Genomic DNA, 23,249 nt, shown 5'->3' with positions numbered 1-23,249 from the left:
GTTCAAAGAGAGGAATGGGCCACGAACACTCAAGGTCTTCAAGCCAATGGAGATAGTCACGGACTTCGCGTTATGTCCGAAGCGCATCGTTTAAAAGCCGATAAAGGCGCCAAATGGGCCTTCAGCTGCTCCCGTCCCCGCTCTTCTTGTTCTATCAGAAGTGCTATGACTTTTCCAAGCCGCGGCTGCCGCACATGCAAGCAGCGTCGCGTCAAGGTGAGGCTTTAGAAGATGCTCAGATTGAACATGTGTTACTAACAGACACCTAGTGCGATGAAGCTCGCCCGGTCTGTAATCGATGCCAAAAGGCAAACCGCATTCGCCACGGCATTGAGGAAGACCGCAATTTTATCTTCTTGAGCGAAAACGAGTACGCAGTCGGTCGACGGAAACGTCCACGGGGACCCAACTTGAAGACGACTCTGGTTACCCGAGACAATCGCCAAATAGCCACGTCGAGCAAACCCAAGAGCCTTTCCAGATCTCCAGATGATGCTTTGCCGATCGAAATACCACCTGCTGAGCCACACAGCTTCTTTACATTACCAGCTCTAGACATTCCCTTGGACGATCAAGCCTTGACCTACTACTCGCGATATTATGTTGAAGTACTGCACGGCTTGCCTGAAATTGCGGACAGCCATCTGAAGTACGCCCTTGCCGATTGGTGTTACTCTCAGCCTCAATCTATCCTCAGTCTCGCGATATTTGCAGTGTCGCATGCTACATTTGGGCGGGCCCGAAAAAATCATGCTGCCTTAACTGTAGGCTATACGAAGTACTCGAAAGCTCTAATGAAAACCAATTTGGCATTGAAAGACGCAAGTGAAGCAACGCACGACGAAGTGCTCCTTGCTGTAATGCTTTTAAGCTTCTATGAGAACTCTGTGATGGACAAGACGTCGTACGTTTCAAGTCGAGATATCCAAGTCATGGCTTCACGAAGTTTTGCACACCATGATGGCGCAATGGTTGTGCTCAACTTGCGACGGCAGCTGGACCAGTGCACCAACTATAGCATGGAGCTGGACAAGCTGGTCCGACGCCAGCTGATACGGTCATTGCTCTTACGGAGCATGCCTCTACCATCTTGGCTTCGAGATGGTTCGCAATACGGAGAATACGGATTCGCACTTGAACTGGACCGTTGTATGGTGGGAGCTGCTAAGCTACGACATCAGGCTAGCAGCCTATCTGCGGGTTCCGCAGGTCTTTTAATATCAGACAGATATGACAAGATAGTGAGACTCCGCCGTCTTTTGGCAGAAGCTCAGACTCTGGACGATGTTCTAGTCATCTGGGCGAATAATTTACCTACAGAGTACTGGTACAGCACCCATTCTGTACAAGACAATAAGCGTGTTGAGACCAACAACAGGGTTTTCGACGGCACTGTTCACATCTACCCTACTGTGGGACATGCAGGAATGTGGAACCGCTACCGCGCCCTCCGTCTCACCGTCAATGACATCATGCTCAAGACTCTGTCCGTACTTGCCGAATCTCTAGATTCTGACACAGAGTCTCTAGAAGAAGCTGCTAAGTTGAGAATTCAGCGCCTAGCCAGTGATCTCTGCGCAAGTGTGCCGTGCATGTTAGGACTGATTGAAACTCATCACGTAGCCGGGCATGATGTTACTGTCGTCACCAAGGTTCCCGCTTCCCTAAAAGTAGCTGCCAAAGCTACCACAGCCTCTTTCCTTTGCTGGCCACTGACCATGGCGACTATGGTATCCGGAATACCGGAGCAACATCAGCGTTACTTGAGGAATCGCTTGCTCGACGTAAGCGAGATCGTCGATGATGGTGTGTTGGAAAGAATTGCAGCTGGCTTCTCCCCAACATCGCGTTGTTCTGCGAATGTAACATGAACGGTGTTTCAAGACTTTGAATTTGGGATTACGCGGTGCTACAGCTGGACCGCAAGGCCATTGACCAGAGTTGACCCGCCAGCGAGTTCGTTGGGTCGGCCCGATTGGAATGTGCAGAGACAAAGAGGCGGCAGAACGAATCTACGCCTCAGTACCACCAGTACCATGGCTTCCGCCACAACTAGTAAACACCTTACAGTGTACTCATATGTCGCGTCTCGAGAACTATCATGCTTGGAATATTGGCTATCTAGGCCCGTCACTCGCATGCTCAATATCCTCTCTCCGTCTAAATCTAAACCCGCTATGTAGTATTCCCCTTCCCTAACCCTGTATCCACCTTATAAACCTCGACCTGCCGACTCTCCACCACATTTCCGGCCTCGTCCACTACGCCTGCATATTCGGCTCCCAATTTTGCCTTCCAAGACTGCACCTCCACCTCCTCGCCCTCGCCGGCCCGGGCGGCCATATCCTGGCCTTCACCAAGTCCTCGAACTAATTCGCGCTCGGAAGAGAAGAGACGGTCTGGTTGCACTTTGTCCTGCTGCCAAGCGAGAGGGAAGAGACGGGCCCAGACCCGGGAGGGGAGTGAAGTCAGGGAAGCTGGATCTCGTCCCCTGTCGGGTCGAGTGATTAACGAGAGGATGTTTATCGTTTATCCAAAGCTATACAGCTCGCGTCGTGATTGATGTGGTCTATTAGATGGAGCTTGATCCCGAACAAGCTCACATCTAAACATGGCATTCTTGAAATGCGATGACATCGCAAGCAGAGGATGTCGCAGGACGGGAAGATGTTACAGGACGGTGGAATATCGTAGGATGGGATGGGGGGATGTCGTAGGACGGCCTAGAACTGGCCCTTAACAAACTTTATAAAGGACGGTAGACATAAGCAAGGCATAGTTAGCCAATAAGCGCGAGGACCTAGGAATGGGACTGGGCACGACTGAAGTGCAGGTGAGCAGTTAGAGATGAATCTGAGTAGTGGCTGTGCGGCCTGAGGAGAGGCTGAGCCGGAGTTAAGCCCCTTAGTAGAATAGGGGACAGGCCAGAAGGAATCAGAAGCCAAATGCATTGGACAAGGTTCAAACTTGCGTGGGTCTCCCCAACAGAGATTCTAAGCATAGGCTTAAATCTGGCTAATACGTTACTAACGAACAATTTATTCGCACACAATACCTCCTTCCGAAGCCTATTAGCGATCTTCTTCAGTCGGCGCCCTTTGCTCCTGCGAGTTTGGAGTTCTCCATTAATTCACCGGCTGACTCTGCTGGAGGCTTGCTAAAGCACCACGAGGAAGAGCATGGGTATTCTGTTGTTGTAGCATACACTCATCTTGTACAGGCTCACATATACAACTTCCCCAGCACACTCACATGTAATAACTTTTTAGGTTGTAGACAGCAAGCTTCTCCATCGCTATAGCAAGTATCCCTTAACACGCTAATTTGCGTCCTACCGTTATCAATGAGAATTACCCAATTAAATCAATTAAATAAGGCTAAACGTGTTGTTTTGTTGAACGAACGATCAGGAATGAGAACTCTGTCTATTAATGAGGGCTCTAGAAGCTCCTTATATACATCAGGTAGGTCTAGACAACTGAGTCAAAATAGGTAATAGAGAATAGGTAATGAGACATTCGATGAGACATTTAGTCATAAGTTGAGAGACAACTAAGACATAGTTTGTATAGACGATCTAGGTCGTCAGACAGTATTACGATGGTGGTAAGGAACTCCGATTCAGGTCGACATGTTTTGATTCTGATATTATGCACGGACCACTTGATCTTAGGACGCAAGCGTATTAAGGGATAATTTTGCTGCACCTAACTTTTCATCATCAGTGATATGTTTACTTAGAGGTTCCCACATGTCTTTAAAGTTAATTTACCGTGGTTCTTAGCCAGCGCAAAAAAATAGTGGAAACCAACCCCAAGAGACATCACATTTGATAATCTCCACAATACCCGGTCACAACCTTCCATACTTTATTAATCCACAGGACTAGCCCCTTCGATACTGTTTAGGAAGTTGACATAAATCTCTTGCGTGGAAAAATACTAACTACGAAAGTGTCTTCATTTTAAGCTAGTAAGCTAATGAATGGGTAGAAGCTGCGGCGTTCCCATGAACAAATCTGTTATGATGCTCCTAAAGCACTGAAATAGTCTAAAGCATATTTCGATTCCATTGTCTCTGGGCTTATTGGGTCCATGAGCGTTATTGCGGATCTTGGTTCTATTTGAAGAGGTCATTCAAATCCTCGAAACAATTGCCACTCGACCAACCAGCGAAACTTATGGAGGGACCGTCTTCCGTACCTAGGACGGGATCAAACTCAAGACTCTCAGCGGCTAAGTCAAAAGTAAGTCTTGCCGGGATAACACTCCCATATCGAAGGAGACCTGCTGTTCCTGAGTCATGTCCTGAACCAGAAAGCTCGTTGAGGCCTTCCAGAATCTCTCTCTGCCCTATCGCTTCTGACTCAAGAGGAGGAAGTAATGAGGCGGAACCTTGTGGAAGATGGTCTTCGGTGGGCTCCCCCAGGGGTTTCCGCGACTCTAATCTGTATACATTTGTTCGCATTGAACCTAAATCCGATTGTATCTGTGGAAAGGGTTCCGCCACAAGAGTACTCGTGGAGTGGTAGTCGGAATCGGACTCATTGATGATTTTGGGAGCTCCATTATCAAGATTCTGCCGAATGTCTTGCAGTTCCGGGCAATTAATGAGCTGGTTCGTGGAAGGTGGGGGGATGATTGCCTGAGGTAGAGGGGTAGTACGTCGCGATTCTTGGTATAGATTGAAGACTTGAGTTTGACAATTACGAATAATATCCACAAGCTGATTCTTCAATCTGTCTTCAAGCATTCTTAATTGCACATCTTCTGCAACGGCAATTTCCAAGCTCCTTCGCACTAGTTTAGGAAGCTCTCTTCTAGAGAAGTGCTCAAAGTGTGCCAATTCTCGCGAGTCAGGGGAATTCAAGGTTATTGGTGAGCTAGAGCCACAGTCTAGTATCGATATCAGCCCTCCAGTCCACTGCTTGGCTGCAAAAGATCAATGGTAAATAGCAGATCCGAAAAACCAAGTCTTGGACGCTTGTTCAGATTTCTAACATCTAAACTCCATATACGAAATTTGAGTGAGAAAGAAGATTATCGAACTTACAAGGACTTGGTATGTCGTCTTCGGTTTCATTTGGGAAAAGTATTTGCCAAACAGCTTTCCACTTTTCCTCCTCTGTCAAGGGTATTCGAGACCTCTTTTTACTCCTCAGTTTGGTCTCTTGATCCTTATTGAACCCATCTCTTTGGACTTTGAAGCGCATTTCACAGGCCTGCGAAGTTCTTAGATGTTCTCGACAATCTTCTTCACTACCGAATGACTGACAGCACCTTGGACACTCAATGGGTAGTGCGTGCTTTCGATATAGGTGTTCCCTAATCTGTCAGCCCTATGATTCTTATGATATTGTATTAATCTACCAAGATAAAGACCAGATTAAGGAATCTTCGCGGGTAAAGAGTTATCGTTAAGTGATAATCAAAGAGAACGACATTCTACTTCGAGATGTTGTACAGCTTTACACAGTCTGGCAAAACCAAAATTCCACGTCGGAAGAAATAATTACAACTTACTTTAGACGATACACACTAGAGAACCCAGGATGTACGCAGGATGTATTTGCAGAATGCCTATCAGGGCTTCTTTTATAATATGGGCAAGCAAATCTACGCCCCGAGCCATTTTCTTGGTCAGACTTCCGGGAATTGGGTTTTGGGCGTTTATTGGGTTCGTCCCTATCACTATCTTCTGGCGGGAATGATTTTCTATCACCGATCTTCCGTTTATCCCTACATGAATTCTGGTCAGCACTTTGGTTTGGTTGCGGGTCGTCGCTTCCTGGACGATTGTTTGGTGAGTCCCCATTTGCGTGCACCCGAACCCCAGAGTTATAATCGAATATGAGGTGGAATTCTTCCATGACACGATCAACCAGTGCTGTTTTGGCAGGGGAGAGGACGGGGAGGATCATCGCAACGCGTGCTTCACTCTGAGGTGAATCCGGAAAAGGTGAGTTACTAAACTGCGTTTCGTCCTCCAAGAAATGCTCTCTACCCTCATCCGAGCTGGTCACTGTGGAACCACTATTGGAAGGATGACTTTCAGAGTTCTTTTCTTCCTGTAAAATTGGCACAGGTGGAGAGAAATCACGAAAAAGGGCCTGTGAATGACGTTTTGAAAGGAAAATGCGTGACTTAGTCTCTTCAGTTTTGCAAGTTTCTCTTAAATGTTCCGAATGCGAAAAATTTTCATATTCAAACTCAGAGAGATTCCTGGGAAGTGGAGACCCAGAATCCACTGTTGGTTTACTAGACGCTCCTCCCCAGTATAATTTAGACACCATTCCCCAGATCGAGGACGATACACTTCTCGAGGATGGTTCGTTGGATAATTCAGGAGTACGCCAGTTGTCTACCACTGCCAAGCTCCTTTGGTCATCATCGGGCTGGTTTTGGTCCCTGGCGTCGACACAAGAGTCATTGCCAAAGGGAAATAGATGAGCTGCAATGTAAGACTTAGAGAGTGTGGACAAAGGCCGAAAGATTGTAATGAGCTGGACGACATACCACTTGGTAAAAATACAGGCTTATCTGAAGCTTCCTGGTCAGTTTTATAGTCTGTTACTTCATCAAGTTTTGCGTGCCCAAGTATATCATGTTTATCATTTTCCTCAACTGCTTCGCATGACCCTTTGTCTTTCCTATTCTTTGAAGGAGATTTTATTAGGCCCCATTCCTTAAACTTTTTCATGTATTGTCTCCTGCTGGAATCAGTTTGTCAGCAGTATATATGCATGAGGGACCTGGGAATATACCTTGCCATGAATTTATGTTGCTGTTCCATCTCCTTTATCACATCATCAAGGATTAGGTTACTATCCATGTAAAGATGAGAGATTGTATCTTTGTGAGACTCAAAATCGCTCTGGGGCGCATAGGAACGAGGCTGGGACGGCTCGGAAGCTAGTAGAGGATCCATGGCAATGTAATGGACGTGGTAATATTTAAGACCTTAGGCCGGCAGATTTTTCATAAAAGCTATAAAAATTAGGACACCCACATTTTACTATGTTATAAATCCTACTCACCGTTCCCGACAAGTAGGAATCGTTTCACGGGATCAACTGGAGGAAATCACAGCCTTGCAGCTGAAAACCTCTCCGAAAGCGATTCACGCCTGTAAGGCCAGGCAAACGTCAATAAGCTGTTAGATCCAAAACAGCAATGAAGAATTAGATAGAGCAAGAAAATGCTTTGTCAGTTATATGGAAAATGCGCAAGACGGACGGATGTTGAAGAGCTCTTACCTGAAAACCAAAACGCGGACTTTGAAATTCGCATTCGCGCGCATCCCCAGCAGCGCATAAACCATTCATAGCAGCTGACGAGGTGGCTGGGCCTAAAGAAACTGGCCAGTCGGGATTTCATGAGGAGGATATGCCAGCGTTGCGATTGGTGACTTGCTCGTTTGTATCTGACGCCCGCCACCAACTGTTTATGCTCGTTGGCGCAGAATGAAGGAGGCGATAATACTCATAGGCGTGAAAGAATAGATAAGTAAATCTAACTAGAAGGCACCATTACTTTCTCAAGCGCGCAATAACAGTCGAGCCTATTATTGCGCGAGTGGATAGATCTTGTCTAGTCGAATTTAGGAGTATAAAATAAAGATATGGATTGCCTTGAATCCGCTTCATGTATCGAAGAGAAATCCACGAAAACATTCGCCTTCTTATCTTCTAGATACTTGATCACCGTCACAAAAGGTCCTGCGGCCCTAAAAGCGGAAGCAACCCATAAGTCTCTAGCAAATCTCTTAGCCATGTCTGGCCCAGAAAACCCGTCACAATCATCCTCAACCAACGATTCAAGGTATTTTAGCTATCCTTCCTTCGCTGACATCCATTAACAATGAATGCGCAGTGGGAATAAGAAGCCATCAGCTACGCTCTTAAACTTCATCGGCAGTGCGCCCAGTGTCCATGAGAGGCTGGCTTTGGGAATACGTCCACCTTCCCCAGAAACGCGACAGAGACAAATGAGCGAGGTTATTCGCACATTGGAGGGTGACATGGCTGCTTCGTTTGAGATAAGAAAGGTGTAAAATAGGAGCGTACGCTTTGACACTCACGGGAATTATAATGGGGGTCGAGTATTGGTTGAGGGCAGACTGCTATTGTAAGAGGGGCTGGGAAGTGGTATAGGTCTGTGAGTGAGTTTAATCTGGCCGTGTAGAAGATTATTTCTGTATAGTCGGATTTTTGACACGTGTTTGGAATTGCAAAGTCCTTTTAGAGGCAATGTTTTTGAGTATTAGAATCTTTCTGTCTCAATGATAATCTATTAATTTTCTCAGTTCGTCGAGAAAAAGTCGCCTCGGGTTAAGATATGAGCTGAGTAAATACTACGGGGTTTTCCGGGGTGGGGAATTTCTAAAAGGTTAATTTATGCTTCAACAACAACATAGATTGGATGGGAAAGTAAAAATAAATCTTAAAGATAATAAGAAGAGTAACTGAATTCCATTTAAACATGCCCTATCCTAGTTTCGTTTGGTAATCCGATCGGGAGTTTGCTTGACGGTGAAATTAGTAGCGTAGTAAGCAAATACAAGGCTTTGTAAGAATAAACCATCGAAAGTCTCATAGGGTGCAGAGACTCCAGTTGTAACGTTCACGAAAATTGAATGAGATGTGTAGGAAGAAAATCAATTTCGTGGAGCTCCAGCGGAGATCAAAACAGCCGCAGCCTTGTGCTCCGCAAGCGCGAGCGGTGAGCCACTAGCGCCTACCTCTTCAAAAAATTCAAAGCTCTCAGAACTCCCACCACCCTCGAAATCTAATATTTCCTTCCTTTCATTTCCTACGGTAGGATTTTGCTGCGCGATACAGTCACTCGCAATGGCGAAGAGCAAGCTTCTTAGCGCGCTCGATAGGCACAAGGGCCGTGATATCAAGCTTGAGAAACAAAGGAAAGCGGAGAAAGATGCGAGGAAGCGGAAGAGGGTTAGGAAGGAAGAGGAGGGAGATAGCGACGAAGATGAGGAAGTTGGAGGGGTGGCGCTGAATGGGCCAAAAGAGGAGAAGCGAAATGGTGCTAAGGGAAAAAAAGGTGGAAAGGCAAATGGAGTGGGGAAAGGTGCAGAAGATGAGGCACAGTGGGAGACTGATGAGGACGAGAGCGATGAGGACGAGGATGATAGCGAAGCTGGAGTGGTATAGAACCAAATTTATACAGATTATAGTATATGGCTAATAATTGAATATCTAGATCGATACATCACGTCTCAATGACACCGACAGTTCCAGCTCCGAAGACGAAGATATTCCCCTCTCCGATATCGAATCCCTTGCCTCCGAAGACAGGGGCGACATTCTCCCACACCAACGTCTCACAATCAACAACACTACTGCCCTCCTCTCCGCACTCCACCGCATCCAACTTCCGACTTCTAGCATGCCCTTCTCCGAGCATCAATCGCTCACGACCGCAGCCCCAACCTCCATCCCAGACGTCGAAGATGACCTCAACCGCGAACTAGCCTTCTACGCGCAGTCACTCTCTACCGTCAACGAAGCCCGCGCCCTGCTAAAGAAAGAAGGCGTGCTGTTCTCGCGGCCAGCCGACTACTTCGCCGAGATGGTCAAGAGCGACGAGCACATGGGCAAGATCAAGCAGAAGCTGATCGACACAGCCGCGGGCAAGAAGGCCGCTGCGGACGCGCGCCGGCAGCGCGATCTGAAGAAATTCGGCAAGCAAGTGCAAGTCGCGAAGCTGCAGGAGCGCGATAAGGCGAAGCGGGAGACGTTGGAGAAGATTAACTTGCTGAAGCGGAGTACGTATATCCCGTCCCCCCCTTTTTTTTCTCACCGTCCTACCCAAGTAATCTCATACTAACCGTCCTGTCCAGAACGCCAAAGTGCCGAACTCACCACAACGCACGAACCGGACCTCTTCGATGTAACCCTTGATGATGCCGCCGCTGCCAAGCCCTCGCGTTCCGACCGCAAAGACGGCCGCCCGAATCCCAAGCGGCAGAAAAAGAACGATAAGTTTGGCTTCGGTGGTAAGAAGCGCTTCGCTAAGAGTGGCGACGCTGTCTCCAGCGCCGACATGCGTGGCTTCTCTGTCAAGCGCATGCGCGAGGACAAGCCTGGGAAGAGCAGGGGCGGCGGGGGCGCGGGGAAGAGGTTAGGAAAGAGTAGGAGGGCGAAGAAGGTGTAGAGCATGATCCGGTAAAGAGGGTATGTTTATGCATCGGGCGGAGTTCAGGGCGTTCTTTTACCCCGGTGAAGGTTGGAAAAGCATTCAGTCTAGTTAAGCGGATGGGAGAAATGTGGATCTTGTGGATGAATTGTGGTAAATTCTAGGCATTGTCGATGGAGAGATGTGTTATTCGATAGCTGTAAGTATAACCCGCGAATTCCTAGCTATCCTAAATGGAGCTATGCAAGCACTGAGCGCCAGTCCCTAAACCGTTGATCCGTTGCTTCGTAAAGACATTACGAGCGCAAAACCCTAACCTGCACCAACCTCCCCCCTTTTCCTCTAACGCTCAACCAATCTAGACTTGTAAGTGTTTGTCAGACTTACCCTGTCCTAAACACCATGCAAGCGGAAACAAGGTATCATAAAAAGTCAAGTTATAAAAAGGTGGATAAAAGGAATGCACTAATCCCGCCGCTTAATTGCCATTGGAAACCCTTCGGGGGTATTTGAAGCCATGCCCGGATACTGGAACAAGCTTTGCTGTTGATCCGTCATCTCACGGATACGTTTGATGAGGTTGCTGTTTCCAAGATCTTGTTAGTCATTCGTTTATATAGGTGCATAAGATATATGTGCATATTGGAATTGTGAAAGTGCTGTACGAACCTCACGGGAAGCCTTGACCGCTGCTCCTCACTTATAACTAATTCAAGCTGTTCCTGCCTCCGTGCTGCATGCTCCTCGAAATGCTCTTTAATGAAAGCCTTTCCGCTGGCGGTGCTCGCACCAAATATCTTATGCGCGCACCCGTCGAATGTGCAAATGAAGGAATCGCCGGGTGCATTAGTGGCAAAGGAAGGGAGTGAGGTAGATATGATAGAGGGAAGGAAATTGGGGCTTGTTGACTTGGTTGATTTCGCACTGGCATTCTGCTTCCAACGTAGCGGAAGCGGGTCGGAAGACGCCTCGGTGTCAGAGGACGAGGGAGAGGAGGGAGGAGAGTTTAGCGAATGGCTGCGGCTTGCGGCACGTTTGCGAGGGTTGGCGAGGGAATGGCCGTCAGGACTTTTGCGTTTAGATGGGGAGGATAGTTCCATTGGCTCGCCGTCATCGCTGAGGATCTCGTCCGAGTCTTTGTCAAATGGGGTCGAACTGTTAGTCTTGCCGCGCTTGCCTCCCCTCCCCTTGCCGGCAATTTTGCTGATTTTGGGTCGTAGGACAGAGGATTTGCCTTTGTGAGCGTGGTAAGGCCTGCGTGGTGTTTCATCGGACGATGAGCTAGGTGTGCCTGATTCGTCGCCACTAGACTCCGTCTTTAACGGGACTTTTCGTGGACGAAGCTGCATCTGAGAGACTTTCCTTATTGTAGCAGCTGGCAGTTGAATTGAAGCTAATTCTTCAAAGAGAGGTTCTTGAACAAAGTGACTAGATCGTCGGCGTTTAGGGTGCTGCATCATATATCGGAGATTAGATGCATGCACCCGGATATAATTTGCTGCTTGCTCTTCATCGTCAATTTCATATTTCTTTATCATCAATTCCGCGATACCGTCAATCGTCACGTTGCCAGACTCGATAAGGTCCTGTGCAACGGCTTTTTGCATAATCTCCCATATGACTGTGGCTTCCCACCAGCTATCGTCCTTTTTAGGTGCGTTTGTAGGCTTCTGTTGCTTTGGAGCGCTTCGGAATCTACTAGATCCCTCAACAACCTTCGAGGATTTTTCAACGGATGTTGCGACTTTTGATTTTGCTCGAGTCTGGGTTGGCTTTTCTTCATCTTTCCCGTTGATCTTATCACGCACTGTTTGAAAATCTTTCTGCATGAATGTTAGCCCCAGCTAGTATGCACTAAATCCACCCCACATCAACATACTGGAAATCTATTCTTCATATGCTGGTATAAAGGCGTATTACTCCACCCAATACCTTGAGCGCGGTTGAGCATAGACATTATTAAAAACAATCTATGCTTATAAAATGTTTCCGCAGCCTCTTCTTGATCATCACAGCGAAAGCGGCTGCCCTCCGCATACTGCTAACCCGTCAGCATTGAACATCTCCCAATAGAACCACCGAAACCGCACCTCTTGAAATACCGAATCAACGCTGGGGCCGCCGCCCCTCTTCCGAGGCTCTGAATGCACGTCTGCGACAAAGTATAGCAGCTCAATCGCCTGTATCATATCCTGGAAGATAGCCTTGTACGACCGCGCCGGCCGGATCTCCAGCCATCCTGACTCTCCAAGAGCCCACAGTATGATTTCGCCCGTTTCGACAGTCTGCGCATACGAGTAGCGCATAACATTCTTCACCTCGATCACCACCGCTTTGCTATATGGCCGGCGCGCAACTGTCCGGAAGTAACTTTGTCAGCGAGCGTTTCCACCATCAACGACGCACTCAGCCTTACGGTATTGCTGCTGACTCCGGTCGGGGGGTTCAAGTTTCCCCTCTACGATTACCGGTGTGTCGGCGTATGCATCGAGCAAGCTCGCGGGCTCGCGGGTTTCTGCATCGTAGATTTGGACATTGGATAATACGTACTGCTGCCACAGGTCAGAGTCGGTGATGGAGGGGTCAATCGGCTTCAGGATATCGAGCTCCGGGGTAAGCATTGTGTCGCTGAGAACAGGCGCATGCTGTCCCGATTGCGGTGGATGAGAAGAGTAAGGCTGTGGGAATGGTAGATGTATTGGTGGTTGCGATCATTGGTGCGGCACGCGCAAAGTCAAAGACTGGAAGCGCGTAGTTTCTAAGGCGCACGTGATGGTCTTCCAAATAGTTTTTTAAGGTTGTTGAACCTACCATCATTTATGTCAAAGGAACACCATAAGGTCAACGCTGGAATCTTGGTGAGCATATCTTGTGATGAGGAAGAGACAGATTCTCTACGCCCTAAAATTTCAAAAAAATTTGAACTAAATCCTCAATATGATACTATTGGCTGGAACATTGCTGGCAGTAATGGTCGTCCGGATGTACAACTTTTAAGCCGGTGTATATTTTATCAATTTCTCTAATGACATTATACAATCTAACAAGATTTTAGTTACATAAGGCTTGTATCAAATTCATAGTAATCACAGATATGCTTTTGATGGCTCGCCCAAAGATTACAAGGCGTGGCGAGAACTAAGTGAATAGCTCCTTGCGTGCATGCCTTTATCAACCGCACATAAAGTAATATCTGATTGAGATTTTTGGAGCTTAACTGATGTCCTTACGATTTTGAACGCTGTACCTACGCGACCTTTTCAATATCCATTGCTCATGGCAATGTAACAGTACGCCCCTCCAGCGGATCCGTGACGTGTTTTCCATGTTTACAAGTTCAGCCTGCCTCATGAGCTAAGAAGATTGCTTCTTCATCCTCACCCTCGTTGTCCCTACTTTTGGGGTGAGGAGCTGGGAATAGGGAAACTGATGTCCAGGCCAAAGTTCTATGCGTATACACCAACGCCAGCTCTCTGGCTTTGCTGTTGTCTGAGATGGCAACCGCTGGGTTCTTGTGCCCTGCTTGGAGCTTGGAGTCATGACGTGAAGGAAAGTGATAGGTACTAGTAGGGTTTGTTTTAGTGAAAGGACCGAGCATACTCTGACGGGATGGAGAGACGCGATGGGACGAGGCAACTAGAGAAATATGACGGGACAATCTGCCCGCTAGATTGTCACTGCTCTTTAAAATCTGGGCCTATCTCCTGCTTGCATAGGACCGTATACTATTGTATGGTGAGGGCTTTACTTGACATGNAATTGCCTGTCAACATCAATAGCAGATAAAATGGTGGTTGAGATCATATTTTCGACCACTCAGATTAATTGGCGCTGTGGCCGTAGAGTTTAGGCAGCCACTAGAAATTATGCACTAATAGCACAGCTAAAAGCATTGGTTGGTCGACATGAGACCAGAGTCATCAGCTCAGATGTGTATTAGTCTACGACATAGCAACGAGTAGGATTGAAGTAAGCAGTAATGGAACCCCCAGCCTTTACGAGGGGTGGGAAGGAATGCGGTAAAAGATTCGGGCCGTCCGATAGCTTGATGCAAGATCACTGCACCAAATTGTTTTCGAGCACTTCTCCACAGTGCTCCTACCTGCCCTACGTAACCCGCATAGTGAGGCACTGAAGACGAACTGATTTCGGGGATTTCCCCAGTATTAGTCTACCTTCTAACCCCTCCACTCATCCGTTCGGCGGGTCCGATTTAATCACCGGAGGCTTCTCGATAATGAAACACACCGCCTCCTCACCGTTTGTTAAACCCTTGGAATTATGACTGTCTGGACCTCCATCAATTTCGCGCTTAATGCCTGTTGATCGAGTTGATCGACCACTATGCTTGCTAGTGACACACCAAACTCGTAAAGGGTAGGACCGTTCTCTTCAGCTTATCGGACTTATGCATGAGCTGCTGATAGCTCCAAACGTTACGTCCAGGTCGATGAGTGGAAAGTAAGTCCGTCCGACCCGCCGGGCGCGCGAGCGCTGGACAAATGGCGCGGGAATGTATCAGAGTCGGAGTGAAGTTGAGGAGGGTTGTGAATGGTAAGCTCTTGTCTGGGTCATTGAGTCGGTCAGTAAAATTGAGGACGGAGATGCTCTTGCTCATAGATCTAAGTGTAAGACGTCGAAGGCTCTACGATGGTTTGCTTGATGCTATGGTATTGCACACCGTACCGGTCGACTTGGTAAAAGTTCTTTTTCTGATGGTGGTTTTCTTGGGGCGGAGATGTTGGGTGATTAACGTTAGCCTATCTAGAAAAAGTGACCTTGCAAACCACACAAATCACGGGAGCGTCAGAAGTGGCTCAACTCTACCGATTTATTAAGCCACAACAACGAAGGTTTTTCAATTTTTAAATGGATAAAGGCGTTAAGGTACCTTAAAATATTATACCTGTATTTCTATTATTTTGTATCATTTATTGTTGCCATATTATTAAGTTGTAAAGAAGATGACTACTTTGCAGTGCCAGTTTTGTCACCCGCGTGCTACTGTCCGTGGCGATACCCGGAATAGATAGATTCGCATATCATTCGTTAAGAGCATGATGCAGCGGGATAGAGTTCGCAGATCGTCGGCCCTTTTAATAGATCAATCTAAGCAACCTAGAATACGTGCTAGTTGTCAGCACTGCATTAATTGTGTGGATGAAGTTGCACGCTGTTCGATTAACATGACATTCGCCATCTTAGGGAAACCCCGTTCGGACTCCGTAGTCATCATCAGTCACCATTGCATGCCTGTACTCCCACCGCAAGGTGTTTCGGAGGTTGTGATAGACAAACATAAGGCTTTCAGCATGTTGGAAAGCTGGTGAACTGGTGCTTTGCATTTGCAGACAAAAGTAATCTGGTTACTCCGTGGGGCCACTTTGGCTGAAGGAGTCATTTGAACGGGTTTATCGGTGTAGGCATCGTACTGGATGTTCCGGGAAATGTGCCGCGACATGTGTTTGTGAGGTCTCCACCGCGGATTGTACATATCCGTTTCTCTTTCAGTTGATCTCCGTTCTCCGATTGACAGTTGTCATGGTAATTTGCTGTAATATCCAAGCTGGTATTATTAGTTGCATCTTGAGAAACGTGGCATGTTCATGAACAACGCTGTGCTTTAGTTTAGATGTTTGTTGATTCGTTAACAACAGAGTGAACATTCCCGGGACTTCGGTTGAGCCTCTTGCAAGGCGAAGTTTTGCCAAATAAGTGAGTCTAGCATGTCGGAGGGGCTCCGCGGCTATCATAGTGTTCAGTTCCTTCTTATCAAAGCTGGAGACGGTTAGCTGAGACAAATAATTTCTCCGGCGGATCCTTTCATCAGAACCCAAAGTAGTGCCTTTAATGCGCACTAAAGCATCCAGTTTCCTTTGAGGACCGCTTTCGGCTGATCGCGGTTTTCGGGGGCATGCGTCATGTGGGACGAGCAAGGTCGAAAATAGAATGCAACGTTCGCAACAGGAGCCTCTCCGCAGATGACCGTCAGCGGTACGAACCCAGGTTCCATTTGAATAAGAGTAACTAACATCTAGCGTAAGGGACAAGCCTATGGTCAGCCTGTCGGAGGTGCTAAAGGCGAGTCGCGGCCGCGGCATGAGTTTAGCCTATAAGCGGGACATGAGTCCTGAGACAGGTCTGCAAATCATTGCATGTGCGCGTGCCTAACGATTAGGAACACGCAAAGGATTATGTGGCGCCCGAGCGTGAAGGAGGACCGAATAGTCGAAGTGCCTGCTGGAGATCTTCGTTTAATTAGCTCAAAGTAGGCCTGAGGGAGGTTTTTAGCCTTGGATGGGACGTATTGACAAAATGTGACACGATCTGCATGTGAGATAAATTTGAATATGGAGCTTTGGACCAGTTAAAGGGTAGACTATATTGTGGACTGGGCGAATTTAACACGCGGGATAAAAAAAGGCCATTGTGCGACCCAGGGCTCAGATGAAATCCTGTAATTGAGGTGTGGGCTGTTCCGACCTCGGCTCTGGTATGTCATGGCCCTTGTCGGACATATTGGGTTGAAATGCTGTGTATATTGAATGTTGATTCCTCAACCGCGCTGATTTCGGTGCTGATGCTGACATGAAACTGTTTTGGCTTGCATGTCACGCCCAGGGCAGATCTGGCAAAGTAGTGCATGAATGCATTCGGATCTACATCAAGATCACCCCGAGATATGGCACTGCGAATGAAAGATTCAAACGGACGCGCGAGGCGCGAAGCAGGTCAGCATGCGAGGAAGGTGGAAGTGCGGAAAGACTCCTTCGGAGACGGAAGACTAGACAAAAGGAAAGGATTTGCTACTAATGTCTGCGGGCTTCCTGGCACTGCCTTGCATGGAGGCAGCTGGCAGCAGGCGGCAAACAAGGATGCGAGACTGCCTGTCTTTGGCTGATGAGTGCAAAATACACTTGTCAAGGTTTCAACGGTGGTTTTTGAGTAACTTTAAGTCGCCTCGGTACATCTTAACACCTGCCATCAACATCTTAACGTGGAGGGAGTTGCGACATGGTTCAGCATAGGTGCATGATGCTACCTGCAGGATGCAGCGGCTGCTTTGTTTTTTCGTGTTCAGCGCACGTAAACTGCTCGCAACTCGCCAACAGAGCGTCCCAGCTGTCAGCCACGAGTATGACACTGGCATATCCGCACATGAGGTGCCTGCGATAGAGATTTCCACCGTTGAGATCCAGACTTTTCTCGCTCCATGACCCATAGGACCTACAAGACTATTGCCTGCTTGACTTGGCAGAGTACCCGACAGTGACGACCAGAGAGTATAGCCAAGAGAGTCTTGAGATTTAAGTTTTCAAAGAACAGCCCGCATGACTGTAAAAGATTGATGGCTGCAGCTGCAGGCGAATGAACAACTCGACCGATTTCTCGATCGGGCGTCGATCTAAGGACAAGGACATGCCCACATCCAGGGAGCTTTCTCGGGTATCTCTTATGCTGAGTCATGTAGTGGAGGAGGTGGAGGTAGCGTCGTGCCCTGAGGACACATCGTTGAGTGGCCGCCGGCCGCCGAGACAGCAGTCCAACACTCCTGGGAGCCTAAAGATCCCCTCTGCTTGACGATTCCCCAGGCGGGGTCTAGAGCCTGCGACGCGGAGTGACGGAGTCGTCAGCGAAGGGGAGACCTGGAGAACGATCATCTCGCGCTTGACCAGCCAAGCGCGGCCTCTCCAATCTATCGAAAGGACCTTGTCACCTTCCACATTGCTTGGTGGGTGGCACAAGAAACGGTACACACGGCGGGTTTTCACGGAGTCAAGGGCTCGAGGGCTTTTTCACCCTTGGCCCGTCTGCCATCTGCCATGAAACCCCAGTCATCAGCCAAGTGCATTGAATCTGATAGGCGATGCCGCTCATTCCGCAGTCTTTCTTTTCCACGATGCGACGCCACGTTCGGACCCACTCCGTCTCGTGGGACCCGCGGGGGGCACGTCATTAAGGGTTTTCGATGTGTGCTTCCTTCCCGCGCTGCAGATTGCCGGGCTGAGGCTGCAAACTGCACAGCTGCGCTTCGGTCAAGGATGGGGCGAGCCGAAAAGACAAGTAATAATAATTGGCGGTCGGCGGGGGCGCTGCTGAAACTACGGGCTTGAAAGGCCTCATCTTGCGCCCGCTGAGAGAGGCGAGCATAGCGTCGTGGCTTCGGAGCCACTGCAATACACAGACGGTCACGGTCGCTGTGCCTCCAGGGCACAGCTGGTCAGCATCACCAGCAGTGGAAGCAGCAGTATCACCAACAGCATCACCAACAGCATCACCAACAGAGTCACCAACACCAACAGCAACGGTGCCAGCCGATCCCGGATCCGGTGTCGACGCGTGCGTGAGAGCAGTGCAAACCGTGGTGTTCGCGCTTCTATTCGAGGAGCGTGTCTGCGTGCCGTCACTCGTGGTACACCAATGTACGGGGGCAAATGAGGTGCTCTGAGGCAGGCCGTTTGACTAGCTGCAGGCGGCGGCCTTGTGATGCTCCTTGCGGATCCATACGATTCAAAAGTGTAGTTTTTTGGGGGGGATGAGCTTTTGGGATGACCGGAGCGCAAATTACTATTATTGCAGAATGTGCTGGACCTGCTCTGGAAGAAATAAGCGCAGGCGTGCGCAGGTTTCCTGGAGCTGCTAGCGGGTCATTATTGGATGGCGTGGATTGCGTCAGCAGCAGGCATCCGGCGGACAGAGTGGTTGGGCGGTGGAGGGCGTTCCTGGCTGCAGCCAAGCGAACTTTCGAAGGACGTTCTTTGGCGTGAAATTTGGCTTCTTAAGAAATGCCCTGGCTCCGACTGGCACGGACTGGCCTGGCTTCGGCGGCTTCTGCTCTTCCTGGGAAAGGGCTTCTTTCGCCCGAACAAGCTACGCTCCAGCGGCCCATGGGTCATGACCACTGTCGATCATCAGAGCGGGAAGTGGGCTAGGGTTCACCGGCGCTTCGGCTTCATCGCGCTGGCATGCTCACTGCGTGCAGCACCGGGGACTTTCCTTATCAGCCTGCGTATCAGCAGCATTGCCGAAACCAGCCTGGCCGCCGTGGGGAGGGCAAGGCAGTGGAGCAGTGCTGGCGGCACGCGAGATGGCACAAATGGGCTCAGCCCTCGCAACTGGGCTTGAGAGGCTCAGACGACCCGTCATCGTCCACCCAGGCACGCTAGCCGAACATGTCGTCTTTTTGATCGTCTCCTCATTTCTCGATAGTGCCAGCATTTTTCGCAACCCCCTTAACCTCACGCGACGAAGCATTGTCGCGCTGCTGGCACTGCGACCGTCCATCACCGTGTCACACTGCAGCCGGTATTGGTCTAGACAACCCCAGCCTGTTCCGACCCTCACCCATCATCACAGACTTTTTTTGTGGCGAAAGCAGCAGATAATACGGCATGCGCACCAGCTGATGATGTTGGCCTTCCGGTGTTGGCGGGGCTGAATAATGATGGCTAAAAGATGAGCCTAACTCCTGTCATCCTGCGTGCCTGCCATCCTGCCTTGCTACGTGCTGATGGCTAGGCAGATGAAAATCGTGCCAAATTGTGCCAAATTGTGCCAAACCGTGCCCGCTGGTTGGTAGCAGCAGCATTATGAGCAGCAGCAGCCAAGGTACGCGCGTTTTGTCTTCCGTGTGTCTCTGCTTTGCACCCTTCCCTTCGCGCCATCTCCGCTTCTCAGCAGCTTTCGACCTCTGGCAAGCCCGGTGGCGCTCCGTATGCCGTAGGTGCTCCGTATTCTGTCACTGGCGGGCCTCTCCCCCCTAACATGCATGTGCCTTAGCAGTCAACATCCCGCACCGTTTCAGAGGCAGACTCCACATACTAAACAAAGGGCCTTTCGTGCTTTTTCTTGGCGGGGCCTAACATCAGGGATGTCGGGATCAAAGTCGTCGCTCTGTTACGATCCTAGACGGGCTAGGCGGAGTCCGCAGTGCTGGTTGCTGCACCCACGCTGGGGAGGCGGGTGCTTAGGTGCAAGCGAGGCTGAGAGGGCCCTCATCTAGCTTGGGCCTGTGCGAATGCGAGATGCTGATTGCTGCAATTTCCGTTGCGGCGCTGCCGTTGCACGTACGACCCAAGTAATCAGGTCCTGCATGCCCTGGGCGAGTGCCCGTTGGCCAGTGGCACCGCCGTGTCGTTGGGACAGGGATGGCCGGTAGCAAGGCGATTCTGGAACCTGGCAAAGCCGTTCGGCTGGGAAAAGCGAATCAAGCTGCTTTTCCCGCAAAAGGCCCCAGATCGCGCGCACGCAGCGCACGCAAACCGACCTGGTGGCCCAAGTTCGTTGCCTCGCGGCGCCAGCCAACCTCCACCCTTCCACTCTCTCCGAAACCGCGCCCAAAACCCCTTGATGTGGATGCATCGACACGAGATCTTGAATGAGGCCCGTCACACCTATCCTCGTACGATTGGCTTGAACCTTGCGAGCCTGTGTCCGGCGAACTTTCCAATAATTATGCCATCAGGTCAAGCGGCTAAACATGGACTGCCCAACCTTCTGCACTTGCCGAGTGCTATGCACCATCTTCCTTCGTCCAGCGACACAGGTCTAGTCGCCAGCCCGGTTGACCGCCTCGACGGCCACGCTCTATGCAGACGGCCTTGCTTTGGGCCCAGCTGAGTCGCACTGTAAGTCCCGGGAGGCTAGTCGCACTACTATTGCTAGCATTATCGTCGTGAGAGTGGTGTTTTCCCTTGTCTGGGGACCGGCCAACAGATGCGGCACGGATCTCCGTTGCGCCATGATACATACCCGCGCGCTGAGGTGCCTTGAGGTAGTCCTGTGATTTGATCATTATTGGTTTTTTCTTCGTCGGCTGCGTCGTCGATTATGATTTCGTTGCTTAGCTTGTTCGCGTTCAAGCCGTGCCACTCGGACGACTCGTTTCCAACCCGCTCCTTCAACATGACCATATTTGCTTATAGCCCTGTTGGAGCTTTCCATCCCGCTGCATGCCTTTCATACATCGCGGCATGACGCCCGTCCTAGCTTATTCCTGGCATCCCACCATGACTTGCGAGACATGGTAAAAGTACCTCGTAAGGCACAGCCTTCCTAATTAGTACCATTTTCTCGGTTCACCATATACCTACGCAGATGTCCCGGCTTCGGCATGGTGGATATCGTACATCCCATATCTTAATCCTCAGTCACCGCTAGGTCCATTTTTCGTCCACTGCTGCATTAACCCAGTCATCACAACCTTTCTCACGATGGCTGCTACTACGAGTCCAGATTATGACGATCTGGTCAGCGACGTCTCAAAACAAATGGCCGCCTCACAGCTCACCCGCCGGTTATCTCGAAGCTCAGGAAGCCAGTCTGGACGACGATCTGCCAGGATAGAGAAGCCCCGAAGTATTCACAATAGTCCTAGAGTTTTAGAAAGGAGAAAGACCACGACCGGAGTAAAACGATATGCAACACTAGACGATCATTACAACATGATGTTTGGGTTGACAGGAGGAGAGGAGGAAGCTGTTGAAGAACGGAAAGAGGCACCACGGCCTTTGAGCTGGCATCCTTCCTCATCGCGATTCCACACGCCCTCCCACACGGTACCAGAACCCTTACCTACACAAGGGTACGCGGACTGGGTCCCGTATCAATCGCAATCTCGCAATTTAGGCTTTGAGTCTGAATACAATTCTCTTTCAAACCGCAATTCCGCCTTCGCAGATCAGATGCAGGACTTCCCTCCATTTTCTCATTCAACCGACACTGTCGCCTTAGGGAGAGATTCATTCGTCTCTGGATCTAGCTGGCAGGACATACATCAGCCAGCCCCCGTCACCTCATACGCCTTGTCATCATACTCTTCGCTGCGGATAGAGCCAGCGCCATGGTATCTGCAAAGCTGGACCCAAATGGCTCAAACACAATCCGAAATATCAAGGCCCGCCTCTACAGACTTTCTTCCCATTCAGCATCCATCAGCACAACAAGATGCGAAATCGCAATCGGCCTTCGAAGATGACGATTCCGAGGACGCAGGCAAGGAGTTGGTTGGTATGGGTCTCTATGATCCACCAGAGGGCTTTCAGTCCTGGCAATCAGGCCTCCTCCAAAGTAGAGGGAAGGGGCTCAAGCTGGAGGAGACTTGGCAGCCGCCAGAACAAGATGATGATGTGGACGACGCAAGTTCCGACGACGGGAGTGTCGACGAGCCTCCAGCGGGCGACGACCAGCAGTGGTCGCTAAACCCGGGCCAACAATTGCCTGCCAGCATGGAAGGACAGAGTTTTTTCTTCGATGACGATGAAATGTACACCAAGGAATGGTGGTTTCAGCAGCTCAAGCAGCCAACGGTGCAGGACGCCAGAATAGGGTATGATTGGTTATGATTTGGATCATTGGAGCATTGGGCAGGGCTTATCGCCAGGGGGTTCTTTTTTGATACTTTGATCTCTTAGCATAGCGTTGGTGTTTGGGAAAAAAGACAGGATTCATCGATACCCGCTTGATGGCATTGGTGGGTACACCGTCCTCACGGACGAAGGGAGGCTTCGTAGGAACCGTTGAGTCTTAAGTTCGAGCTACGTAGCTTTGAAACAATACAGTGAAACTGTAGTAGCATTGATAGCTTTCATCGAGACAGTGATCACAACTGCTTAACCTTCTCTTACCACGGCAATCCCGCCATACGTTTCTCCCCTCCCATTCGCCGCATCCGGTGGCACGGAAATAACTCTAAAGTTAAGCTTCTTTTTTTCTACGCGAGCACGTCACGTGGCGTCAACCGAATCTCGAACTCCAAAAGTTTCGCACCCAGCTCCGCCGCCCCCAAAAAACAACTCTATCGACGCGCGCGCCATTTCCGCTCCCATGCCTCGATACACGGTGACGCCGTGGCGCGATGTGTCGGAGCTGTTGCGGCTGCGCGGCCAGCTGTACCGGCTCGGAGAATTCAAGGACGCAGACAGGCGCCAGGAGGCCGTGAACCAGGTATCAGCCACGCATCCCCCAGTTCTCCGGAAAAAAAAAGGTCTAAAAAAACAATTCAGCTAAAGATGGGCTTTGGGGGTGGAGATCGACGGACTGAGGAGCTGAACTGAACTGACACGATGTTAGATCCTCGCGTGGCGCGAGCGGGCG

The 23,249-nt window shown here is 49.6% G+C and overlaps 7 protein-coding genes across 7 annotated transcripts; 4 read left to right on the top strand and 3 right to left on the bottom strand.

Moving 5' to 3' along the window:
• Positions 1 to 165: 165 nt before the first annotated feature.
• On the top strand, positions 166 to 2,246 carry K441DRAFT_638822 (uncharacterized protein; the record flags this gene model as incomplete). Its single annotated transcript, XM_067646553.1, has 2 exons — positions 166 to 216; positions 270 to 2,246. 2 exons carry the CDS (start codon positions 166 to 168, stop codon positions 1,869 to 1,871), a joined length of 1,653 nt encoding a protein of 550 aa, XP_067502740.1. The 3' UTR covers positions 1,872 to 2,246.
• Positions 2,247 to 4,079: 1,833 nt separating this feature from the next.
• On the bottom strand, positions 4,080 to 7,191 carry K441DRAFT_697374 (uncharacterized protein). The gene is made up of 6 exons (XM_067652969.1): positions 7,037 to 7,191; positions 6,764 to 6,986; positions 6,516 to 6,712; positions 5,523 to 6,450; positions 5,053 to 5,324; positions 4,080 to 4,895 (listed from the first exon to the last, which is right to left on the bottom strand). The coding sequence occupies exons 2-6, from the start codon at positions 6,925 to 6,927 to the stop codon at positions 4,120 to 4,122; spliced, it is 2,337 nt and encodes a 778-aa protein (XP_067502739.1). The 5' UTR covers positions 6,928 to 6,986; positions 7,037 to 7,191; the 3' UTR covers positions 4,080 to 4,119.
• A 1,657-nt stretch (positions 7,192 to 8,848) lies between these two features.
• On the top strand, positions 8,849 to 10,172 carry K441DRAFT_678452 (Ebp2-domain-containing protein; the record flags this gene model as incomplete). The annotated part of the gene is made up of 3 exons (XM_067651160.1): positions 8,849 to 9,163; positions 9,219 to 9,783; positions 9,859 to 10,172. The coding sequence occupies 3 exons, from the start codon at positions 8,849 to 8,851 to the stop codon at positions 10,170 to 10,172; spliced, it is 1,194 nt and encodes a 397-aa protein (XP_067502738.1).
• A 447-nt stretch (positions 10,173 to 10,619) lies between these two features.
• Positions 10,620 to 12,775, bottom strand: K441DRAFT_566613 (uncharacterized protein; the record flags this gene model as incomplete). Its single annotated transcript, XM_067643751.1, has 5 exons — positions 10,620 to 10,737; positions 10,824 to 11,977; positions 12,034 to 12,192; positions 12,245 to 12,510; positions 12,571 to 12,775. The coding sequence occupies 5 exons, from the start codon at positions 12,773 to 12,775 to the stop codon at positions 10,620 to 10,622; spliced, it is 1,902 nt and encodes a 633-aa protein (XP_067502737.1).
• A 2,609-nt stretch (positions 12,776 to 15,384) lies between these two features.
• Positions 15,385 to 16,526, bottom strand: K441DRAFT_149861 (uncharacterized protein). The gene has a single exon (XM_067640183.1). The coding sequence runs from the start codon at positions 16,253 to 16,255 to the stop codon at positions 15,662 to 15,664; it is 594 nt and encodes a 197-aa protein (XP_067502736.1). The 5' UTR covers positions 16,256 to 16,526; the 3' UTR covers positions 15,385 to 15,661.
• A 3,084-nt stretch (positions 16,527 to 19,610) lies between these two features.
• On the top strand, positions 19,611 to 20,064 carry K441DRAFT_149828 (uncharacterized protein). Its single transcript, XM_067640182.1, has 2 exons — positions 19,611 to 19,874; positions 19,935 to 20,064. Exons 1-2 carry the CDS (start codon positions 19,745 to 19,747, stop codon positions 20,015 to 20,017), a joined length of 213 nt encoding a protein of 70 aa, XP_067502735.1. The 5' UTR covers positions 19,611 to 19,744; the 3' UTR covers positions 20,018 to 20,064.
• Positions 20,065 to 21,163: 1,099 nt separating this feature from the next.
• On the top strand, positions 21,164 to 22,729 carry K441DRAFT_706338 (uncharacterized protein; the record flags this gene model as incomplete). The annotated part of the gene is made up of 2 exons (XM_067653652.1): positions 21,164 to 21,180; positions 21,385 to 22,729. The coding sequence occupies 2 exons, from the start codon at positions 21,164 to 21,166 to the stop codon at positions 22,496 to 22,498; spliced, it is 1,131 nt and encodes a 376-aa protein (XP_067502734.1). The 3' UTR covers positions 22,499 to 22,729.
• Between the last annotated feature and the right edge of the window lie 520 nt (positions 22,730 to 23,249).

Source organism: Cenococcum geophilum (genome assembly GCF_001692895.1).
Source record: "Cenococcum geophilum 1.58 unplaced genomic scaffold K441scaffold_28, whole genome shotgun sequence".
Classification (NCBI taxonomy): domain Eukaryota; kingdom Fungi; phylum Ascomycota; class Dothideomycetes; order Gloniales; family Gloniaceae; genus Cenococcum; species Cenococcum geophilum.
The sequence above is the reverse complement of the archived record's forward strand: the minus strand, read 5'-3'. Positions and strand labels throughout refer to the sequence as shown.